Raw genomic sequence first — 25,395 nt, 5'->3', positions numbered from 1 at the left:
TATGAGTTGAAGTTCACTTGACAGCAGTGGGTTTGGTTTTTATGTCTCTACTTAGGTTTATTCCTGTGTATTTTATCTTTTGAGGGGCTTAATAAACCGTATTGTTTCCTGATTTCCTTTTTCAAAATTCTCTTCAGTGGTGTATAGGAATCCAACTGAGTGTTGTATGTTTATCTTGTATCCCGCCACTCTCCTAATCTTTCAATTAGTTCCAATAGTTTTCTTGAGGAATCTTTGGGACTTTCTATGTATAGTATCATATCATCCACCAATAGGGATAGTTTTACATCTTCCTTTTCAATGTGGATGCCCATTATTTCTTTTACTTGCTTTATTTCTCTAGCTAGGACCTCCAACACAACATTAAATAGGAGTGGTGATAAAGGGCATCCTTGTCTTTCCCATTCTCAGGGGAAATGCTTTCAGCCTCTCTCTGTTGAGAATGATGTCAGCTGTTGGTATTGTATGGATGTTCTTTATTATGTGGAGGAATTTCTCTTTTATTCCTATTTTATTGTGAGTTTTTATCAGGAATGGATGTTAGACTTCATCAAGTGCCTTTTCTGAATTGCCTGAGATGATCATGTGATTCATTTCTTTTGTTCTATTTATGTGGCAGATTGTGTTGACTGATTTTCTAAAATTTAATCATTCTTGCATACCCCATATGAATCCCACTTGGTTGTGTTGTATTATTATTGTTATTTTTTTATAGGATGTTTAGTTCTATTGACCAGAAATTTGTCAAGAGTTTTTGCATTTATATTAATGAGAATTATTTGTCTGTAATATTCTCTTTTTGTGCTGTCTTTGTCTGGCTTTTGTATCAGGGTTATGCTGGCTTCATAGAATGAATTCTGGAGTATTCTTTCCTTTTCTATGATCTGAAATAGTTTGAGTAGTAGTGGTGTGAGCTCTTCTCTGAATGTTTGGTAGAATTATCCAGTGAAGCTGTCTGGGTCAGATCTTTGATGTTGTTGGAAGATTTCTTTTTCTTTTTTATTACTACTTCTTCAATGTCTTCTTTTGTTATCAGTCTGTTCAGATTTTCTATTTCAGTTTGTATTAGTTTAGGAAGTTAGTGTTTCCAGGAATTTGTTCATTTCCTCTAGGTTCTCAAATTTGTTAGAGTACAATTTTTCATAGTATTCTATTGCTATCCTTTTTTATTTTAGTTGGGTCTGTTGTAATGTCCCCGTTTTCATTTCTTATTTGAGTTATTTGCTTCCTTTCTTGTTTTTCTTCTGTAAATTGGGCAAATGGTTTGTCGATTTTGTCGATCGTTTCAAAGAACCAACTTTTGATCTTGTTGATTCTTTGTATTGTTCTTTTTTCTCTGTTTCATTTTGTTCTACTTTAATCTTTGTATTTCCTGTCTTTTTGTGCCTGAGGTCTTGTTCTGCTGTTCTGTTTGTATTTGCTTGAATTGTAAAGCTAACATTTTGATTTTGATCCAGTCTTCTTCTTTGATGTGTGCATTTATTGCTATAAATTGACCTCTGAGCAGTGCCTTTGTCATGTCTCAGAGGATTTGGTATGATGTGTTTTCATTCTCATTTGATTCTTGGAGTTTTTTGATTCCCTCTTTGATTTCTTCTATTATCTTCTATTACCGTATATTTCTTCTATCACAGTTTTTTTTCTTTTTTAATGCAAGGTGCTGTTTAATTTCCATGTATTTGACTTTTTTCTTTGCTCTTCCTGTTATTGGTTTCTCTTTTATCACATTGTGATCAGAGAGAATGCTTTGTATTACTTTGATGTTTTGGCGTTTATTGGAGGTTGTTTTGTGGCCTAAAACATGGTCTATTCTCAAGAATGCTCCACGTGCATTTGAAATGAATATATTCTTTACTGCTTTTGGGTGGAGTGTTCTGTATATATCTATGAGGTAATGTTGGATAATCGTGGCCTTTAGATATGTTGTATCTTTGTCGAGCTTCTTTCTATACATTCCGTCCTTTACCAAGAGTGGAGTGTTGAAATCTTCTATTATTATTGTGGAACTATTTCTTTTTTCAGTGCTGTCTAGAGTCTTAAAAGCCTGTGAGTGGCCATCTAGGATACTCCATTCGTCTCTCCCTTTCAGGGCTAAGAGACTAAGGGACCACATCTACCAGGGCCTCCACCAGACTGAGTCTAGTACAACTAGATGGAGCCTAGCTACCGCCACTGACAGGGATCACAATAGAAGTTCTCAGACAGAGCTGGAGAAAAGAATAGAACAAAATCCTAACTCAAAAAGAAAGGCTAGACTTGCTGGCCTGACATAAACTGAAGAAAGCCTGAGAGTGTGGTCCCTGGACACGCTTTCAGCTCAGTGATGAGGTCACTCCTGAGGTTCTCCCTTCAGCCAAAGTTTTAACAGGACCATGGAACAAAACAAGAATAATGGGGTGCACTAGCCCTGGGGCAGGGACTGGAAGGCAAGAGGGAACAGAAAACCCAGGGCTGAGAAGGAAGAGTGCTGACATGTCATGGGGTTGTTAAACAATGCCATAGAACAATGTGTATACTAACTGTTTGATGAGAAACTGGTTTGTTCTGCAAACCTTCATCTAAAGTACAAGAAAAAAAAATGTTAAAAAAAAGATTATGAATCTGATGCTTTAAGACTAACCAAAGAATCACTCTATTTAAGTATAGCATGATACAATACTAAACCCTCCATTGTACATATGTAGTATGTTTGTAAATATATATATACACACACATTGATTTTTCAAACACTCATAAATATATTTACTAAATCGATTTTATCTCAAGGCAGCGGAGTTGATTTAAGCTTAAAGGAGAAAACTCACTTTTTTTAAAGTATTTTAAAAATACACATTTTGTAGGTAAAGTGAAAAAACACAATTTCCTATAACAAACATTTTTTAAAATAATATTTTATTGTGTTTTTGGGAAAGGTTTACACAGCAGCTTCGGTTTCCGTTCAACAACATCTACAAAAGTTTTTCAGTGACACTTGTTGTATTCTTCATATCGTGTGAACATTCTTGTTTCTTATGTTCTGGTTGTTCCACTTCCATTAAACCAGTTTCCTTGCTCCCTTACAGTCTCATCATTTAAAGTAATTGCTTACTGTTTGGTCTCATAAAGGTGACTTTTTAAAAGGAGCACAGCACTTACAGTGGACATTCATCATTTTTTGAGCCAATTTGTTATTTAGCTACAAGGTGAAATGTGACCTCAGGGGTTAGTGTGGGTTCAAAGTCTGAAGATTATTTTAGGACAAGAGTCTTGGGAAGTCTTCCAGTCTCAACCACTCCAGTATGTCTGCTTTTATTTATTTATTTATTTTTAGGAATTTGAGTTTCTGTCCCACATTTTTCTTCCATTCCATCAGGGTCCATCTATTGTGGCCCAGATTAGGCACTTGGTAGTGGTAGCCAGTCACCATCTAGTTCTTCTGGTCTCAGAGTAGATGAGGCCATGGTTCTTGTAGACTGTTCTGCAGACTAGTTTCTTCTCTGAGTCTTTTTTTGTTTTGTTTTGTTTTCTGCTCCAGACAAGTGGAGACCAATAATCTCTTAGGTGTATCTTAGATAGCCTCTTACAAGCTTTTAAGGCCCCAGACACTACTCACCAAACTAGGATGTAGAACAAAACTTCATGAACTATATTATGCCATACAAACATTTTTCACAAGCTTCTTGATTGTGGCAGACAATGCTGTTGCCCTATTCAGTATGCATCCCTTCCCCTCTTTTCCCAAATGCTAGAAAATCTCGAGATAGAGACCGAAATGGGAATTGCTTGTTTGGCTAGTTTATGTTGAGGTTTATGTTCGTCATGCGTTATAGTTCTGACTGAAGAGACATATGGGAAGTCATGTATTGGTTTTTGGAGAAAATGTACTGCACTGTAAAAGAGAGTGACATGTGAGGGGAGTTCTCTTGATTTCTTATTTCCATAGAGTTGTGTGAAAATGTGATTCTTGAAGCTATGGTAGCTATTTGGTGACAACTGGTGACAAACCTGAAAACTAAAATCAAAGGATGAGCACAATGGGATGAAAGAGCCTGGTTCTAGATGAGAATGGAGAATGCTGAGTTACTGAACCAGCCCTCAGACACTACCTCTAGATTTATTGTTATGTGAGCAAACTAAGTCCTTATTTTAAGTAGACTTTTAATTCTGCATTCCCTTAACCGGAAGCTAGGAACTAACTAACTGATGACATGGGTTTAGGTTACATTCCTTCAATATTAAATGAAAAAATACATGATTTTAACAGATGAATATCATGGGGAGATACTTTTCCTTTCAGTAAACATTGAAGTGTGGAACTGCAATTTACTGTTAATAATTAGTTAAGGAGAGCTTGTGCAGACTTAAATTTAAATTTTAGATGTAATGTTTGGTTTATATGGCTAGTGCTCTTTGTTCATTATCCCGTTTTTGGTTCTTGAATTGTAAACCTTCTCCGACATTTCCTCTCTTATATTTTCTGAGAAGGGTAATGAAAGTCGAAGTGTGAGAAAGAGATTGTAGGGGCCTAAAGCCCTGGGTATTGGAGCATTGTTTCTGCATGGCTTGAATGGTTAGCTTTTACATACCCCTGCGATTTTGTGATTTGTGGTTTGTTTCCTCCCTTCCTTCTCCCTTTCTCCATGTTTCCATAAAGTTTACAATTAACCTATATTCCTCTTGAGCAATCAGAACAACAATCAATAAGATCCGGGATGAGACAACCAGACAATGGGGGCCCATCTTGTGACTGAAACCAGGATGGCATTAGAGGGCCTCTAAAGAATACCCATAGAATGTCAACATGTCCGAGATGTGATCAACATGCCCCCTCTCAAAGGGCAACTGTCATGCTCCAGATTTTTCAACTCTACACCCCAGCCCTATAAAACCCACTGGTCAGTCTCCAGCAGACAGACTTTGGAGGAGCCCATTCCCCTCTGTCTCTTGTATACCGGTATACAATAAAGACCTCTTGCTGTTTACCTCACCGCTTCTCAGTATCAGTATCAGCCTTATGGCGAGTGGCTCGAATCCATGTTTTTCCGTAACAGTAAGAGTTTGCACAATACTTAATTTACTAAAAATACTTAAATCAGTCAGAACATTTCTTTCCTGGCTTCTCATTAAACTGAACTTAGACTTGATTTAAATTTTCATTATTGCCAAGTTTGGGGGGCTTATATGTTTATTGCACAGATTCATATTCCCAGAGATAATGGAGAACCTTTGAAAATTCCCGAGCTAGGGGGAGACAGAGTTCTGCTTTCAGAGATTATTTTGTCAACAGCAGACATGGCTAAACCAGAGAGATATGTGGGGATATGCTAAATAACTGTTAGGGACTGTACAATTCTGTAGTGTGTTTCAGTTTAAACTGAAAAAGTACCCGAATGTGGATAGTGCCTATGGGAAAGGGATGGAGTGCACTGTGTTGGTGGACTCTCTTACCTGGCAGATGAGATATGCAGAAAATACTTTGAAGCCTTTATCCTGAAAACAACTTAATTCTCATTAATATTTATTGAGTGCCCACTGTAAAATCTGCACTTTTCTTGGCCCCCAAAGCAAAGTAGTAAACAAGACAGAAGTGGTCTTTGTCCCTATAGAGCTTATAGTTTCTAAGGAAACATGGAAATAAGCAGAAAAGGAGAAATATGCCTGACAAGTGTAATGATGGAGGCTTTACCAGGAGGTATGAGAACACAAAGAATGACAGCCGACATTTATTAACTCTTTAGCATGAGCTAGGCACTGCTCTAAGCATGTTGCATATGCTAGGTCATTTAATTGTCACAACAACCCAACGAGAGAGATGCTGTTATTACCAGCCCTATTTTATTAATGATGAACCTGAGGCACAGAGAGTTTAAGTCACCTGCCCAAGGTGTGATAATTAGTGCATATGGAGATGGGATTCACACATGTGCTCTCTCACTCATAGCCCACATTCTTAAGTATGATGCTGATGAGGGGAGATTGACGAACTCAGTTACTGAATTTTTTAAGGGCCCAGCAGGACTTTCGTGCAGAAATTACCAGTACATGTTGAAAGCAAACACTTTAAAAGGGAGGTAACAAACTAAAAAACTGATTTGAGGACATCCCAGGAGAGACAACAACTGAAGGCAGGTATTGCAAACCTGTGCATTTAGCATTATTTATGAAAAAAAGAAACCTTAAGTAAAGATCCTTGTGGCAAAATCTCCCTTTCGGACTTGGGAAGAAGAGGAAAGAAAACAATACAATACATTTCCCTTAAGAGATGAAGATGTTAGGGGTTATGGGAGTTTCTTTTTGGCTGTGCACTGAGGGGTGTTTAATCCCTTGAGTGAGTTGAAAATTTGAGTAAACACTGATCCCTCAAGAACTAAAGACAGATCCTGGTGCAGGGTGTAAATACAATCCGCTTACTTCCCTTTTACTTATAGAATCTGTTCCCTAGGGAAGAGACTGGGCCAGTTGTAATCTGTTTATAATCAAGTGCATTACATCGGTTAACCATATTAAGTCATCTGTGCTTCAGTGAGTGGAAATGGTGATAATAATTATGATTTTTTTTCCCCTGTTGCTTGAGAACACTCAGTATTAAAATCAGAAAATATCATCTGTTGCTCAAAGACAGTTTCAGGACGTTTCAGAAAATAATCCTGGGCAACATAATTTTAGAATAAGAGGAAGAAAACCTCAGAGCTTGAAGTTTCATTTCCAGGACCACAGGAGTAAACACAACAACAAAAATCAATAAAGAATCACACATGTTTTCTGTTCTAAGGAGGTGAGTTCCTGAATTCCTTCCATGTTAACGTCCTTCTTTTTTTCAAAGAAAGTCCTGGGATCTATGATATGCCCTTTCTTACCCATTTTTTGCAGTCCAAATGTAGATGGAACAGTCTGTGACATGGGGCACTTACAGAACCTCTCCTAGATTCTAGTTCCTTAGTTTTGAAATAGAAACAATGTTCATGGCCCCAACTTGGAAAGTCTAATCTGCATCAGAAGCCAGCACTGTGATCCTAGGGCCTCTGCCTCCAATTGTACTGGTGAGAGAAGGGTTCCTGCGAGTGAAGAAATAATGAGAAGAGGGAGGCAATTCTGTCCTGGCCATCTTTCTACTCCTTTATCTCTTGGTTTTTCCTGCTGTCATGTTACATAAGGCAACACTGGCATTCTGTATGTAGACAATTTTGGAGGTAATCTTTGTCATTTTTAGCTTATAAAGACTCTACAAATGGGAGGTCAGTGTCACTGTGTATCTTGGTAGTGGTAAAGGCTGATTGTATGGGCCCAGGTTGGGTTAGTCTCATACATTCTCTACATACACCCCACTCTTGGGGGAGGAGATATTGTGGGAAATTCTGGATTGCCATCTAACGCAACTCCTTTCACTTGTTGCCACAGGCAATCCTACTGAAAAATGGCTACTGGAAGTCCTTCTTTTGTGATGAAATTCATTCTGATGGGATTAAAAGAGCAACCGGATCTCCAATTCCCTTTTTTCTCCCTGTTTCTAGTAATATATGTGGTCACTGTATTGGAAAACTTGGGCTTGATAACTTTGATTGGGCTGATTTTTACCTTCACACCCCCATGTACTTTTTCTTCTTTAACTTGTCTTTCATAGACCTCTGTTATTCTTCTGCGTTTACGCCAAAAATGCTAATGAACTTCATATCAAAAAGAATATTATCTCCTACAGGGAATGCTTGACACAGCTCTACTTTCTCCTTTTTTTTTTTAATCATTCCAAAATGTTATGTGTTGACATCATTAGCCTATGAGCACTATGTGGCCATCTGTAATCCACATTGTCAAGTCCCTAAAGTATGTTACAAACTTATTTTTGGTTCATACTTGATGGCCTTTTCTTGTACTATGGCTCACACTGGATGCATGCTGAGGCTGACCTTCTGCGATGCCAACACCATCAACCATTACTTGTGTGACCTTCTCCCTCTGCTCCAGCTCTCCTGCACCAGCACCCATATCAATGAGTTTGTGGTTTTTATTGTGGCAGGCATAAAAATTATTTTGCCCAGTCTTACCATCTTTATCTCTTATGGTTTCATTCTCTCTAGCATCCTCTGTATCAGTTCCACTGAGGGCAGGTCTAAAGCCTTAGGTACCTGCAGTTTTCACATAATTATTGTTCCTCTTTTCCTTGAATCTCAAACCATCTGCTGTAGGGTCTACGAGTGAGGGAAAAATCCCTTCTGTGTTTTACACCAATGTGGTTCCCATGATGAACCCCTTAATCTATAACTTGAGAAATAGAGATATTAAACTTTCCCTGAGGAAATCCCTGATTAGGGAAAGGTTTTGATCAAAAACAGTATCTCTCTGTGCAAGTAGTTAGAGGACAGGGAGGCTCTGCAGGTTTAGTTTCAGTATTTATGGTGGCATTATTCTTATCCTACTTCTTTCTTACCCTGGTGAGTGGTATTTGTCTTTTTTTGAACATTATTTCTATTTCGGTGGGGATTAATTTTCACTTACTCAACATTTGCATAATTCCTTCTTATTCTCACTTTTTCTCTTGTATAAGAATAACATTAAGGAAGGAACTTATTATCACTGTTTTTTTTACTGTAAATTTGAACTTTTTTTTCTCTTGGAAAAATATTAATGAATCTGTGAATGATCCAATAAAGCAATTTTAAGGTGACCTTATGCCATTGTAGCGAAGGCCTCTTATTAGGAAGTTGTAATGTTTCACTGGATGCATGAGTCAGATAATCGTTCTTTTCCTGTTTTTCCATCCTCCACAGGGCAGCAACACGTGTCCTTCATATGTCACCACTTCACAGAGATCAAATGTTCCACGGACACTCTCAAGTATATCTCACTCTGTAGCTATAAACACTATGCACTAACCTTCTTTTGGCAAAGTGTTTACTTATATACCTTCCTACACCATTACTAACACCTAATTGATCCTGTATCTATAATTATTGCATGGATGGGAAACTTAGGCTCAGAGGGGTTAATGATTTACTTACAGTCACAAAGCTTCTTAATGAAAAAAGCCAAAAGTAAAGCCTTAGCCTACTGATTTCAAATCTACTTTGTTTCTACTTCATTTTATTTATTTATTTATTTTATTTCAATGAACATGAAATATAAGAAAACGATCCTGTTTTGCTGAAAGTTGACTGTATTTTATTCCAAGAGGATACATAACTTTCCCTCAGGCAAGGTAGTGCTTTTTTTTTTTTTTCTTTAGGAAAACGGTTTGATGGATCTTTTTGGTGCGAAGAGGATGCTGATTGGGCAAATAGAGTTGGGAGATGAATGATCCAAAAAGATACTTTTTTTCTGAAAAATAAAATAAAGTGAATGTGAGATACTTGCAGGTGTTTTTATTTCAGAGAATAGGGGACATGGGAGAGAAAGAGGTCCAGAAACATGTCATTAGACCAGGACAAAAGAGATACATGGTCAACAAATAAGAGGTTCCTGTGTAGGGAATAATCAATGAGGTTTCAGACAAAGAATTCAGTTTTTTTTTTTTTTCCGTGTTCTACTGAGTACTGCAATTAACCTACAATGTACAAAAAACTTTGATAAACTTGTAGTGCACAATGATCATAGACTCTTAGTAGTGTTTTGGGGAATGAAGGAGAAAAAGGTATAGACAAATTTGTGGGGATTCAGGTAATAAGAGCACAACAACTTTAGGAGATAAAATAATAAGTGGTAATTGAAACTGAAGTTAGGAAGCAGAAATTTAGAAAGCAAAATATGAGACAATGAAAGTCCCTACCCTCTCACTTCTGGAAACTCTTGGAAATATTATGGAGATCACAGAATTTTTCTGAGTGGGAAAAAGGCATAGGTTATTTGATATTGGAGGGATTTTAAATTCAGAGAGCATGAGAACCTGGGAAGAATTAAATTGCACCTGTTTTTGTGGCATTGGTGTGCTATGACCATGTGTATTTTAGGCTGTACAAAACTCGAATTACAGCTGATATAGGAATTATAATTGAAAATAAGTATTTTTCAAGTTTATTTTTTGCCTAAATTTTATTTATTTTGTTGTTGGGAATACACCGCACAACATACACCAATTCAACAAAAATCATAAATGTGCAATTTAGTGACATTGATTATATTTTTCTAATTGTGCAACCATCCTCCCCCTCCTTTTCTGAGTTGTTCTCCCCTCATTAACATAATCTCACTTCCCCCTAATGTTCCTATCTAATCTTTCAAGTATGTGCTGTCAATTTTATCCCACAGAGATAGTGCTCAAGACAAAATTTTTTTAGTAGTTAAGCTAAAGTAGTGTTTGGTTTTAAGGTGACACCAGGGGATATTTTTGGTTGAAGGTTTAAGCCAAAAATATCTCAGGGCAATAGTTTAGGAATTCCTTCACTCTCCATGGCTCCAGAAAGTCTAGAGTCCATGAGAATTTGAAGTTTTATTCCACATGTTCCCCCGTTTGATCAGTATTCTTCTATAGAATCATTAATTAAAATATTCAGTAATGGTAGCCAGGCACTATCTAGTACTTCCAGTCCCATGAAAAGAAGGCAGTTGTTCATGGGGCCAATTAGCCAGACATTCCATATTTTCTCCTGTTCCTGACTCACCTTCTTCTCTTGCTCCACGTGAATAGAGATCAAATGTTGTGCTTTGGATGGCAACTTGCAAGTTTTTAAGACCCCAGACAATATGCAATGAACTAGGAGTTATACTAGGAGTACTAAACATATTATTAGTCCACTTAACTGGGATGCCAAATGAAACCATGGCCCTCAAACTCTAACTCAAGGAATCCAATCCCATGAAGTGTTTGGTCATATATAAGAAACCTCAGCAGCTGCTGTTTCTTTTCGTCATTTCTATAAATATATCTATGACACAAATTTTGCCATTTCAGCATTTTACAGGTGTACAACTTATCGACCCCCATGTGTCTGTCAGTTTGTCATACTGTGGGGGCTTGTGTGTTGCTGTGATGCTGGAAGCTGTGCCACTGGTATTTAGATACCAGCAGGGTCATCCATGGAGGACAGGTTTCAGCTGAGCTTCCAGACTATGACAGACTAGGAAGAAGGACCCGCCAGTCTACTTCTGAAAAGCATTAGCCAGTGAAAACCTTACGAATAGCAGTGGAGCATTGTCTGATATAGTGCTGGAAGATGAGCCCCCCAGGTTGGAAGACACTCAAAAGATGACTGGGGATGAGCTGCCTCCTCAAAATAGAGTCAACCTTAATGACATGGATGGAGTAAAGCTCTGGGGACCTTCATTTGCTGATGTGGCACAACTCAAAATGAGAAGAAACAGCTGAAAACATTGATCTAGGAAAATTGGAAATTGTCAAAAATGAAATGGAACACATAAACATCGATATTCTAGGCATTAGTGAGCTGAAATGGACTGGTATTGGCCATTTTGAATCAGACAGTCACATAGTCTACTATGCTGGGAATGACAGCCCAAAGAGGAATGGTGTTGCATTCATCGTCAAAAAGAACTTTTGAAGATCTATCCTGAAGTATAATGCTGTCAGTGACAGGATAATATCCATACGCCTACAAGGAAGACCAGTTAATGTGACTATTATTCAAATCTATGCATCAACCACTAGGGCCAAAGATGAAGAAATAGAAGATTTTTATCAGCTGCTGCAGTTTGAAATTGATCAAACATGCAATCAAGATGCATTGATAATTACTGGTGATTGGAATGAAAAGTTGGAAACAAAGAAGAAGGATCACTAGTTGGAAAATATGGCCTTGGTGATAAAAACAGTGCCAGAGATGGAATGATAGAATTTTGCAAGACCAACAACTTCTTCATTGCAAATACCTTCTTTCACCAACATGCACGGCGACTATACACATGGACCTCACCAGATGGAACACACAGAAATCAAATTGGCTACATCTGTGGAAAGACACGATGGAAAAGCTCAGTATCATCAGTCAGAACAAGGCCAAGGGCTGACTGTGGAACAGACCATCAACTTCTCATATGCAAGTTTAAGCTGAAACTGAAGAAAATCACAGCAAGTCCACGAGAGCCAAAATATGACCTTGAGTATATCCCACCTGAATTTACAGGCTATCTCAAGAGCAGATTTGACACATCGAACCCTAGTGACCAAAGACCAGACGATTTGTGGAATGACATCAAGGGCATCATCCCTGAAGAAAGCAAGAGGTCCCTGAAAAGACAGGAAAGAAAGAAAAGACCAAGATGGATGTCAGAGGAGACTCTGAAACTTGTTCTTGAGCATCGAGCAGCTAAAGCAAAAGGAAGGTTGATGAAGTAAAAGAACTGAACAGAAGATCTCAAAGGGTCTCTCAAGAAGACAAAGTAAAGTATTATAATGACATGTGCAAAGAGATGGAGATGGAAAACCAAAAGGGAAGAACATGCTCCGCATTTCTCAAGCTGAAAGAACTGAAGAAAAAATTCAAGCCTCGAGTTGCAATAGTGAAGGATTCCATGGGGAAAATATTGAACGACGCAGGAAGCATCAAAAGAAGATGGAAGGACTACACAGAGTCATTATACCAAAAAGAATTAGTCAATATTCAACCACTTCCTGAGACGGCATATGATCAGGAACCAATGGTACTAAAGGAAGAAGTCCAAGCTGCTCTGAAGGCGCTGGCCAAAAACAAGGCTCCAGGAATTGATGGAATATCAATTGGGTTGTTTCAACAAACAGATGCAGCTCTGGAGGTGCTCACTTATCTATGCAAAGAAATATGGAAGACAGCTTCCTGGCCAAATGACTGGAAGAGATCCATATTTATGCCTGTTCCCAAGAATGGTGATCCAACCAAATGCGGAAATTATACAACAATATCATTAATATCATATGCAAGCAAAATTTTGCTGAAGATCATTCAAAAATGGCTGCAGCAGTGTATCGACAGGGGACTGCCAGAAATTCAGGCTGGTTTCAGACGAGGACGTGGAACCAGAGATATCATTGCTGATGTCAGATGGGTCTTGGCTGAAAGCAGAGAATACCAGAAGGATGTTTATCTGCTTTTTATTGACTACACAAAGGCATTTGACTGTGTGGATCATAACAAACTATGGATGAGACTGCGAAGAATGGAAATTCCAGAACGCTTAATTGTGCTCATGAGGAACTTTTACATAGATCAAGATTGATTTAAAGGTAGGAAATGTGTGTATCTGGGTTGTATTCTTTCACCATACCTATTTAATCTGTATGCTGAACAAATAATACAAGAAGCTGGACTACATGAAGAAGAACGGGGCATCAGGATTGGAGGAAGACTCATTAACAACCTGCATTATGCAGATGACACAACCCTGCTTGCTGAAAATGAAGAGGACTTGAAGCACTTACTAATGAAGATGAAAGACCACAGCCTTCGGTATGGATTATACCTCAACATAAAGAAAACAAAAATCCTCACAACTGGACCAATGAGCAACATCATGATAAGTGGAAAAAAGTTTGAATTTGTCGAGGATTTCATTTTACTTGGATCCACAATCAACAGCCATGGAAGCAGCAGTCAAGAAATCAAAAGACACATTGCATTGGGCAAATCTACTGCAAAGGACCTCTTCAAAGTTTTGAAGAGCAAAGATGTCACCCCGAAGACTAAGGTGCGCCTGACCCAGGCATGGTATTTCAATCACATCATATGGATGTGAAACCTGGACAATGAATAAGGAAGACCGAAGAAGAGTCAACGCCTTTGAATTGTGGCGTTGGCAAAGAATATTGTATATACCATGGACTGCCAAAAAGAACGAGCAAATCTCTCTTGGAAGAAGTGCAGCGAGAATGCTCCTTAGAAGCAAGGATGGTGAGACTGCGTCTTACATTCTTTGGACATATTGTCAGGAGGGATCAGTCCCTGGAGAAGGACATCATGCTTGGCAGAGCACAGGGTCAGCGGAACAGAGGAAGACCCTCAACGAGGTTGATTGATACAGTGGCTGCAACAATGAACTCAAGCATAACAATGATTGTAAGGATGGCGCAGGACTGGGCAGTGTTTCGTTCTGTTGTGCATAGGGTCGCTACGAGTTGGATACCAACTTGATGGTGCCTAACAACAACAACAACAACTTATCGACAGCAATTATAATATTTGGCTGTACAACCTAATCAATGCAATTTTTCCATCAATGTTAGGCCCCTTTCTCGATTTCCTCCCCTCCTCTGGTATCCACTAATCAACTTTGGTCTCTATATGTTTTTCTTTTTTTGTCTTTTTATATTAATGAGATCATACAATATTTGTCCTTTTGTGATTGATTGATTTTACTCAGTAAAATGCCTTCAGGCTCCATCCATACTATAGCATGTATCAAGACTTCCTTTCTCCTACTGGCCGAGTATATTCCATTGCATGTATATGCCACCTTTTGTTTATCCATTCATCTTTTTATGGGCATTTAGGTTGTTTCCATTTTTGGTTGTTGTGAATAGTGCTGCAATGAACATTGGAGTACAAGTATCTTTTTGAATCTCTGGTTTCAGGTCTTTTGGTTATACACCTAGGAGTGGAATTGCTGGGTCATAGGGTAGTTCTGAGTCAGAATCGACTCGACGGCAGTGGGTTTAGTGGGTTAGGGTGGTTCTAGATTTAGTCTTTTGAGGAACGGTCATACTGTTTTCCACTATGATTGAATCATTTGCATTGCCACCAGCAATGGATAATGGTTGTAACTTTGCCACTTCCTCACCAATATTTGTTATTTTCAATTAGGTTTTTTTTTTTTTTTTTTTTTAACATTAGCTATCCTTTTTTTATCCTAGTGGGAGTAAAGTGGTATCCCATTGTGGTTTTGATAGGCAACTCCCTGACGTCTAATGATGCTGAGCATATTTTCATGTGTTTGTTGTGTATATGGATGTTCTTTTTGTCGAAATGTCTATTTCTGTCCTTCACTCATTTTATGAACGGGTTATTTGTCTTTTTGTTAAGCTTTTGAAGTTTTATGTATTTGACTTATTAAATTCTTGTTGGGTATATGGTTTCCAAAGACATTCTCCCAGTCACTATCTTGTCTTTTCAATTTTTTCTTGGAGTCTTTTGATGACCAAAAGTTTTTAATTTTTATAAAGTTCCATTTATTTATTTTGTCTTTTCCTGTTTGTGCTTTTGTTTTTATATTAAAGTATTTTTAAAAGCGAGGCCTGGCAGCATTGTCCTTGCTTGTTCTTCTTAGTAGTTTATGGTTTATTTTGCATATTTAGGTCCTTAATCCATTTTGAATTTGTTTTTGTATAAGATGTAAAGCATGGGTTCTGTTTCTTTTTTGTACATGTGGAAATCCAATCTTGCCAGCACTGTTTATGGAAGAAACTCTTCTTTCCTCATTGAATGGATTTAACACCCTTGTCAAAAATCAGTTGATCATAGATATGTGAGATTATTTCTGGAGTTTCAATTCTATTTCATTGATCTATATTTCTGTTGTTATACCAGTACCAGCTTGTTTAAGTTCTGTAGCTGTATACCATGTTTTAAATTCAGGAAGTGTGAGCCTTCCTACTTTGTTCTTCTCTTTCAAGTTTGTTTTACCTATGTAGGGACTCTTGTCATTCCAAATAATACTGAGGATTTGTTCTTTTATTTCTGTAAAGAATGCTGTTAGAATTTTGATCAGGATTCCTTTGAATTTACAGATTGTTCTGAGTAATGTTGACATCTTAAAAGAACATTAAGTCTTCCAATCTATGAACGTGGAAGACGTTTCCACTTACTTAAGTCTTCTTTAATCTCTTTCAGCAGTGCTTTTAATTTTCATTGTGTAAGTCCTTCACATCCCCGGTTAGATTTTTTTTTCTCTTAGATGTTATTATAAATGCATTGTTTCTCTAATTTCCCTTTAAGATTTCTCATTGCTGGTATATAGAAGGATAATTGATTTTTGTTCATTGACCTTGTACCCTGCAACTTTGCTAAATTCCTTTATTAACTCTAGAAGTTTTCCTGTGGTCTCTTTGGGATTTTCTATATATAGGATGAAATCATTGGGGGAAAAAAGATAATTTTACTTCTTCTTTTCCTATCTGAATACCTTTTTTTTCTTTTCTTGTCTTATTGTTCTGGGTACGACTTTTAATACAATATGAAATAGAAGTGGTGAGAGTCGGCACCCTTGTTTTGTTCCCAGTTTCAAGGTGAATTCTCTCAGTCTTTCTCTATTAAGTATAATGCTGTCTGTTGGCTTTTCTGAAATAAAGAATGGATGAATAAATTAAATTGTGGCAATGTCTTTTGTGGAATACAATGTTGGATTGTCTTTTGAGAAAAAAAAAGGTAAAAAGATGACTGCTCTAAAAATTCTGAATTTGATGCATCAAGTGCTGATTCAGCCACATTCATTCTTGAGCTGGTAAAAATACCAAGATGGACAACGCTTTGGGATACACTTTTCCTCCACCCAAAGATCTCACACTAGCCCTGCAGCCCTAAACTCAGCGTTAGGAGAGTATATGCTGATTTCCTGGCCACCTGAACTCTCTGACCTGCCACAATCTTTCCTTCTTCTGTCTATTTGCACCTAGTTCTTACACCCAATCTCAATCTTGTTGTTGTTGTCATTAGGTGCCATTGAGTTGGTTTTGACCCATAGAGCCCTGATGTATACCAGAACAAAACGCTGCCTAGTCTTGTGCCATCCTCACAGTCATTGTATGTTTGATCCTATTTTTGCGGCCACTGTGTCAATCTATCTTGTTGAGGGTCTTCCTCTTTTTCTTCAGTTTTAGATTCCGGAATATATTTCAGCCCCTACTGGAACCGACTAGATCCTTACCCTAAGTCCTTGGCCAGAACTCAGACATCACCCTGAGATAACTTCCACTGTCATTTTGCTGTGCATCCTTAAAATCCTAATTTGTAATTGCCATATAATATTCCATTTTATGGATATTCTCTTCCTGGAATGCTGTCACCCTATTCCCTTTATATAGCACTTTCTCATTGCCATGATCCTCTACTCCTCACCAGATGACATATTGCTTTCCATTTGCTCAGTTAACTCTTCAATTTTCTGTTTAATCATTCCTGCCTCTAATACGTCTTCCTTGTTCTTAAGCTTATCTTAAATTCTGGGGTAGGGCAAGAAGGAGGGAGTATTTATCACTTTCATTTTTAGTTTCAAATTGTTTGTATGCCTCATACATATAAGCTTTCTATGGCCAAGGCCATAGAACATGAGTGTACAGTTGAAAGATAATAAACATTACCCGGCACTTACTCTCATGTGTAATATTTTCCCTATATTCTTCTCTTTATCTTGAAAAAAATAGGGGTTTCAGACGTCATACTGAGTAAAATTAACACTATGTCCAATTTAGCTGGACCCCAAAATACCATGGCATATTCACCCATGGTGGACTGGTTTTAGCTGAGCTTCCAGAGTAAGACAGACCAGGAAGAAGGTCTTATAAATAGCAGTGGAATACTGTTTGGCATAGTGCCAGAAGATGAGTCCTTCACGTTGGAAGGCACTCAAAAGATGACGGGGAAGAGCTGCCTCCTCAAAGTAGAGTTGACCTTAATGATGTCATTAAGTCATTCGGTGATGTGTATGACTCAAAATGAGAAGAAACAGCTGCAAAGATACATTAATGATAGGAACGTGGAAAGTATGAACTGTGAATACATAAAAATTGGAAATTTCAAAAAAGGAAATGAATCTCATAATGATTGATATCCTAGGCATTAGTGGGCTGAAATAAACTCGTACTGGCCATTTTAGTTCAGATGATCATAAGGTCTCCTATGCAGGAATGACAAATTGAAGAGGAATGTCTCTGCATTCATTGTCAAAAAGAACATTTCAATGTTTTTCCTGAAGTACAGAACTGTCAATGATAGGGTAATAGCCATATGTTCACATTCTATATTCTAATTTATGCACCAACCGCTAAGGCTGAAGATAAAGAAATTAAAGATTTCTACCAAGTTCTGTGGATTGAAATTGATAAAATATGAAAACGAGATGCATTGATAATTACTGGTGGTTGGAATGAGAAAATTGGAAACACAGAAGGATTGGTAGTTGGACAATACGGCCTTGGTGACAGAAATGATGTTGAAGATCACATGATAGAATTTTGCAAGATCGACAACTTCTTCCCTCCAAATATGTTTTTCAACAAAATAAATGGCAACAATACACATGGACCTAGCCAGATGAAATACACAAGAATCAAATCAACTTCATCTCTGGAAAGAGATGAAGGAAAAGGTAAATATCACCAATGAGAATAAAGCCAGGGGTTTATTGTGGAACAGACCATCAATTGCTCATATGCAAGTTCAAGTTGAAACTGAAGAAAGTTACAAGTCCATGAGAGCCAAAATATGACCTTGAGTATATCTCATTTGAATATACAGACCATCTCAAGAATAAATTTGATGCATTGAACACTAATGATTGAAGACCAGACGAGTTGTGGAATGACATCAAGGTCATCATACATGGAGAAAGCAAGAGGTCATTAAAAGGACAAGAAAGAAAGAAAACACCAAAATGAATGTCAGAAGAAACTCCAAAACTAGCTCTTGAACTTACAGTAAGCAAAGTGAAAAGGAAAAATGAAGAAGTGAAAGAGCCGAACAGAACATTTCAAAGGGCATCTCAAGAACACAAACTAAAGTATTATAATGAAAAATGCCAAAATTTGCATTTAGAAAACCAAAACAAAAGAACACACTTGGCATTTATCAAGCTGAAAGAACTGAAGAGAAAATTCAAGTCTCGAGTTGTAATACTGAAGGATTCTACAGGGAAAATATTAAAGAACACAAGAAGCATCAAAAGAAGATGGAAGGGGTACACAGAGCCACTGTACCAAAAGCAATTGATTGACATTCAACCATTACAGAAGTAGCATATGATCAAGAATCAATGGTAAGAAAGGAAGAAGTCCAAGTTGTACTGAAGTCACTGGTGAAAAACAAGGCTCCAGGAATTGATGGAATACAAATTGAAATGTTTCAACAAACAGAGGCAGAGCTGGAGGTGTTTAGTCATCTATGCCAAGAAATTTGAAAGACAGCTACCAGGCCAACAGATTGGAAAAGGTAACAACTTGTGCACATTCCAAAGAAAGGGATCTAACAAAATGGGGGATTTATTGAACAACATCATTAATAACACAGACAAATAAAATTTTGCTGAAGATGATTCAAATGCAGTTGTAGCAGTAAATGAACAGGTAAATGCCAGAAATTCAAGCCAGATTCAGAGAAGGATATGAAAAGAGGGATATTATTGCTGATGTCAGATGGATCCTGGCTGAAAGAGAATATCAGAAAGATATTTACCTGTGTCTTACAGACTATGCAAAGGCATTCAATCCTGTGGCTGATAAGAAATTACGGATAACATTGCGAAGGGTGAGAATTCCAGAGCATTTCATTTTGCTCACAAGGAACGTGTACTGAGACCAAGAGTCAATCACTGGAACAGAGCAAGGAGATACTACATGGTTTAAAGTCCAGAAAGGTGTGCATCAGGGTTGTATCCTTTCACCATACTTATTCAATCTATATGCTGGGAATAATCCAAGAAGCTGGACTATATGAAGAAGAAGGTGTCATCAGGATTGGATGAAGACTCATTAACAAACTGTGATATGCCCTGGTTGCTGAAAAGGAAGAAGATTTGAAGCACTTACTGATGAAGATTAAAGTCTACAGCCTTCAGTATATATTGCACCTCAACATAAAACAAAAATCCTCACAACTTTACCAATAAGCAACATCACAATAAGTAGAGACAAGTCTGAAGGTGTCAAGGATTCAATTTTTCTTGGATCCACAATCAATGCCCAAGGAAGCAGGAGTCAAGAAATGAAACAGCTCTTCACATTGGGTAAATCTGTTGCAAAGACCTCTTTAAAGTGGTTAGAAAAAAAAAAGAAGAAAGAAAAGCAAAGACGTTGCTTTTAGACATGTCTTTTTCAATCACCTCATATGCATGGAGAATGAACAAGGAAGACCTAAGAAGAATTAATGCCTTTGAATTATAGTGTTGGCAAACAGTATTCAGTATACCACGGACTGTCAGAAGAGCCACCAGATCTGTCTTGGAAGAACTACAACTGGAATGCTCCTTAGAAGCAAGGATGGCACAGCTTTCTCTCACATGTTATCAGGAGGCACCAGTCCCTGGAGCAGGTCATTATGCTTGGTAAAACAGAGGGTCAGTGAAAAAAGAAGGAGCTTCTCAACAAGACGGATTGGAACTATGACTGCAATAATGGGGTGGAGCATAGTAACAATTGTGAGGATGGCTCAAGTCAGGCCATGTTTCCTTCTATTGTACCCAGGGTCGCTAAGAGTCAGTTGGAACTACTTGATGGCAGCATACAACATTAAAAGTACATTCAGTGATTTTTAGTAAATATGTAGAGTTCTGGCAACCATCCCTACAATCTATATTTAGAAATCTTCCATCACCCCAAAATATTTCCTTATATCTGTTTTCAGTTAATTCCTGCTCCCACTTCCAACTTAAGGGAAGCACTGATCTGCTTCCTGTCTCTGGAAATTTAATACTCTTGCATATTTCATATAGAGTCACATATTATGTAGTCTTTTGCTTCTGACTTCTGTCTGTTATTACCTAGATATTTGCAACTGCAATCAGCATTTTGCATGACAACTAGTGAAAATAATTTGCAGTTTTGTCATACTCAAGGTCTTTTCACTGATGATTTGCTCATGACTAATAATGACGATGGTGCGCACTTTCACAATAGGGTTAAGGTGGGACATAGGCAGTGTTCACCAGGTCTTTGACTGATATGCGCTCTTCTGAAACTATGGGTGTCCCAGTTTTATTCTTGGAGGAGGAAGAATGAGAACCTTGACTCAGGGGAGCTTAAAGAAGAACCGTTCTCAACTATAATCGTCTAGTGCATGAAACATTTCCCAAAAATAAATCAATTTTGTGGGAAAACAAGAATCTATTAATGTTTAAACTATCACAGAAGATTGACAGATCTTTGGTTGTAAAAAATAGAATATTATTCAGTAATAAAAAGAAATGAACTACACATATATACAACAAATTGGATGGAACTTAAAGGCATCATGTTGAATGAGAAGAGCCAGAATCCCAGTTTAAATATCATGATTCCATTTATTTATATCCTGGGAATGACTGAGTTATAGAGATAGAGAACAGATTTGTGATTATCCAGGGACAGATATGGTGGTGCAAGGGGGTAGGTGAGACTCTTATTGCTGATGGTTGCTGTCAAGTCAATTCCAGTTCATGACAACCCCATAGAAAGGCATTATTTGGGAGTTCTTTTGTGGTTTTGAAACAACTTTGTGTTTGAGAACGGTAGCTGTCAAAACAAACCTATACATGGGATCAAATTATTTTTTATGGACACACACGGAAACCCTGGTGGCTTAGTGGTTAACTGCTACAGCTGCTAACCGAGAGCTTGGCAGTTCAAATCCGCCAGGCGCTCCTTGGAAACTTTATGGGGCAGCTCTACTCTGTCCTATGGGGTCACTATGAGTCGGAATCAACTCGATGGGAGTGGGTGGTGGTGAATGCACACACACACTCACACGCAAATAAGGACCTGTAAAACTTTTAAAAGCTAAAAAATGTCTGTAGTCTAGTTGACATTATCCCAATACCAGTTCCTGCATTGCTATTGTACTGTAGGTATGTAAGATACCGCAACTCCCTGTGAGTCTCTCATCATTTTAAAAATTTAAAAGTTAAGAAAAATAAGTGCCAAAATGTGAAAACAACCTAAGTGTCCGTGAATGAATAAATAGATAAACAAAATGTGGTACAAACATACAAGGGAATACTATTCAGCCAAAGAGAGAAATGAAGCCCTGTTCCATGTTACACATGGATAAAACTTGAAAACTTTATGTACCCTGAGTGAAATAAGTAAATAACAGTAGGACAACTATTCTATGACCTCACATGAAATAATAAAAATAGGCAAATGTATAGAGTCAACGTTTATAGTGGTTAGTAAAGTTCCTATAAGGGGTGGGAGGGAGGGGGAAAGGAAGAACCATTGTTTATGAATTCGTGACTTTTTTTATGGTGATGGGAAATTTAACAACAATTATGGTGAAGGCCTATTAAGTCAGAATGACACAAAATAATTAAATTTTCATGAAATTAAGGAGCTTTATTCTAGTAAACAATTTTTAAAAGAATGACAAACTCTGTAATCAGTGTAATCAACAAAAAAGTGTTCTGCTTTGTGTTTATAAAAATGCATAAACACTGATTATTTAAAAAGCCTCAAAATATTTAAAAAAAGGGACATTATAAACTTTACAGAAATATACATCAATCCTCTCTAAAACTACCTAGGTTACCTAGGTGAAATTTTCAATAACATTAATTCTACTTACATCCTTTTCTAGGATAGCTGAGGCTCCTTTCTCCTATGCCCTGAGAATTATATAATTCCTTGTGGGAAGTTAACATTTACAGTTTCAATTTAGGGTATAAACACAAACACCATAATTTCTTCCCTGCAGGACTTATCATGAGTGTGAGGTCCTATGGGAGAGCTATGCTTGGATTCCTAACCAGACCAAAAGAATTAAAAGCACTAGGTGAATGCCATGTGCTCTATGACATGCTGGCTCTCGTGTCAAGTCTGTGGTATCCCCGCACACACCCTCTTATCAAATTTGTAACTACAACTTTGATTCATATCGCAGAATGACTCTTGGAACATTCAGGTTGTGATTCTCTGTTGTGATCCTCTTACAAGTAAAGGTGAGGAAGATTCTGTACCTACATCTGGTCAACTTTGGTATCTCCAAAGTCAATTCTTCTAGGACAGTGGAGGTGGAACGATGTAGAGTCAGCACTAAGGTCTTCAGTCGAAGAAGGGTGAATTAATCCGAATTTTATTGTTCTCACTCACTGTCTACGTTGCCAAGAAAGGAGGAAATACATTGCATAGCAAGACACTCATAGGTGTGCAGCTCTGACTCTACTGGCTGCACCATTCGCAGCTTACTCTGTGTTGGTTTCATCCTCACTCCTGCAGTAAGACAGCAGTAGCAGTTCCAAGTGGCACATCCAGTACAAAGCAACATCAGAGGAAGAAGAGCTGTGTCTCTTTCCTAAATTTATTTGTCAAGGTATGTTATACCTATAGAAGTATTTACATAAGTGTATAGCTTGATGAATTTTTACAAACTTGACCACTTGTGTAACCAGCATCCAGATTAATTGTGTTTCTCTTTTATGTCCTCATACAGAAGCCTGGGAAAACACATTCCCCTTCCTTTCTTATTGTCTGCCCAGCTGGGATGGAACAAAGGAGAATGTGTAGAAACACAGAGGTGTATGATTGATTATAAATGTTAGGCTACTAAGGTTCTCTTCAATAGGTGGCACAGTTATTACATCCAGGTTTCTTTAAGAAAGACATCTGAATATCCTATAGACAGTGAATGACTCCCTTCTAGGATGAAGAATGTCAATATAATCTCTTCTCTAGTAGAAGTTCTCTCTTCGCTGATGGTCATCAGAGAGGAACAGAGGTGTTGAGTAAAGTAGTGGAAACATGAATAGGAACTAAGAAGTAAAGGGCCAGATGAATGAGAGGGACAGATAGGAGAGGCTTTCCCACCCTCCATGCTCATCATCAGGTAGAATTGTACCTCAGCTACTCCAACTTTCTATCTTCTAGTAAAGACAGGAGGAATTGTTCATCACAAGTTAGCTCATGAAGACAAAAGATAAGGTGATTGAATTATTGAGTGAAGTGTGTGGCAGTACATTCAGACTCCACAAAGCAAAGGAAGGCTTAATTCTGCCAATCCAAGTCCCTTCGTAATGAGTGAGTATGTGTAAAGGGAAAGCTGTGTTCTGTACTAATAAAATTTTCCGTTTTCCTCACAGATTTCCAAAAATCAGAATACTGGCAAGAAATGACTCATTAGTGACTGAATTTATTTTTGCTGGATTAACAGATCGTCCAGAGCTCCAGCAGCCTCTGTTTTACTTGTTTCTAATGATCTACATTGTTACCATGGTGGGCAATCTTGGCTTGATTGTTCTTATTGGGATAAATTCTCACCTTCACAACCCCATGTACTATTTCCTTTTCAATCTATCCTTCATTGATCTCTGTTACTGTTCTGTTTTCACCCCCAAAATGCTGATGAACTTTGTATCAAAGAAGAATGTCATCTCCTATGATGGGTGCATGACCCAACTGTTTTTCTTTCTCTTTTTTGTCGTCTCTGAATGCTATATGTTGACCTTGATGGCCTATGATCGTTATGTGGCCATTTGCAATCCTTTGCTGTATAGGGTCACCATGTCCCATCAGTTGTGTTCTGTGCTGACACTTGCTGCATATGCCATGGGATTTGCTGGAGCCACTGCCCACACAGGCTGCATGCTTAGACTAACCTTCTGCAATGCTAATATCATCAACCATTACTTGTGTGACATCCTACCTCTCCTCCAACTCTCTTGTACCAGCACCTATGTCAATGAGGTAGTAGTTCTCATTGTGGTGGGTATCAATATTACAGTACCCAGTTTTACCATCCTAGTTTCTTATATTTTCATCCTTATTAGCATTCTTCATATCAAGTCTATTCAAGGAAGATCAAAAGCCTTCAGCACCTGTAGCTCCCACATCATCGCTATTTCTCTTTTCTTTGGGTCGGCAGCATTTATGTATCTTAAGTATTCTTCTCCTGAATCTACGGACCAGGGGAAAGTTTCATCTATTTTCTACACTAATGTGGGCCCTATGCTTAACCCTCTGATCTACAGCTTGAGAAACAAAGATGTCAAAGTAGCCCTGAGGAAAGCTTTGATTAAAATCCAGAGGAGAAACATATTCTAACTAGAAGCACTGGAAATATAAAGAAGTTCAAGCATTTCAGATTTTTATTGTTATATCCATGAGGGACCGTTTACAACTATGTTGAGTCTACAGATTGTGTTATGTATGATTTAATAGACTTGTTTTTATCACTTCTCTTACAGCTAATCTTGTCTAGTTCTTTGCTTCTTTATCTACTGCAACTCTCACAATATTACTAAATAGTTAATAATGTGTTGTAAAAGGAACATACATACCGACTGTTTTCATTATTGTTTTCTATTCCTTCTATCTCCTGCTCTATTCCTAATGGGAACACATATGGTGAGTTCCAGAAGTCACCTAATGTAAATAACAGTACAGCTTGCTCACCTAAACACAGAAGTGCCAAATACAATAAAAGCATTCTTTTATTGTATTTGGCACTTCTGTGTTTAGGGGTGTAAAACCCAAAACGAAACTCATTGTTCTTGTGTCAACTCCAACACATAAAGATCCTGTAGGACAGAGTAGAACTGCCCTATAGGGTTTTGAAGGTGTGGCTGCTGGATTCAAACTGCTGAGCTTTTCTTTAGCAGCAGATG

The 25,395-nt window shown here is 37.8% G+C and overlaps 1 protein-coding gene and 1 pseudogene across 1 annotated transcript; both read left to right on the top strand.

Moving 5' to 3' along the window:
• The first annotated feature begins 7,393 nt into the window (after positions 1 to 7,393).
• On the top strand, positions 7,394 to 8,299 carry LOC126060879 (olfactory receptor 8B3-like; annotated as a pseudogene).
• A 10,249-nt stretch (positions 8,300 to 18,548) lies between these two features.
• On the top strand, positions 18,549 to 24,832 carry LOC126060876 (olfactory receptor 8B3). Its single transcript, XM_049857238.1, has 2 exons — positions 18,549 to 18,556; positions 23,887 to 24,832. Exons 1-2 carry the CDS (start codon positions 18,549 to 18,551, stop codon positions 24,830 to 24,832), a joined length of 954 nt encoding a protein of 317 aa, XP_049713195.1.
• The last annotated feature ends 563 nt before the right edge of the window (positions 24,833 to 25,395 follow it).

This window comes from Elephas maximus, chromosome 17, assembly GCF_024166365.1.
Source record: "Elephas maximus indicus isolate mEleMax1 chromosome 17, mEleMax1 primary haplotype, whole genome shotgun sequence".
NCBI lineage: Eukaryota > Metazoa > Chordata > Mammalia > Proboscidea > Elephantidae > Elephas > Elephas maximus.
The sequence above is the reverse complement of the archived record's forward strand: the minus strand, read 5'-3'. Positions and strand labels throughout refer to the sequence as shown.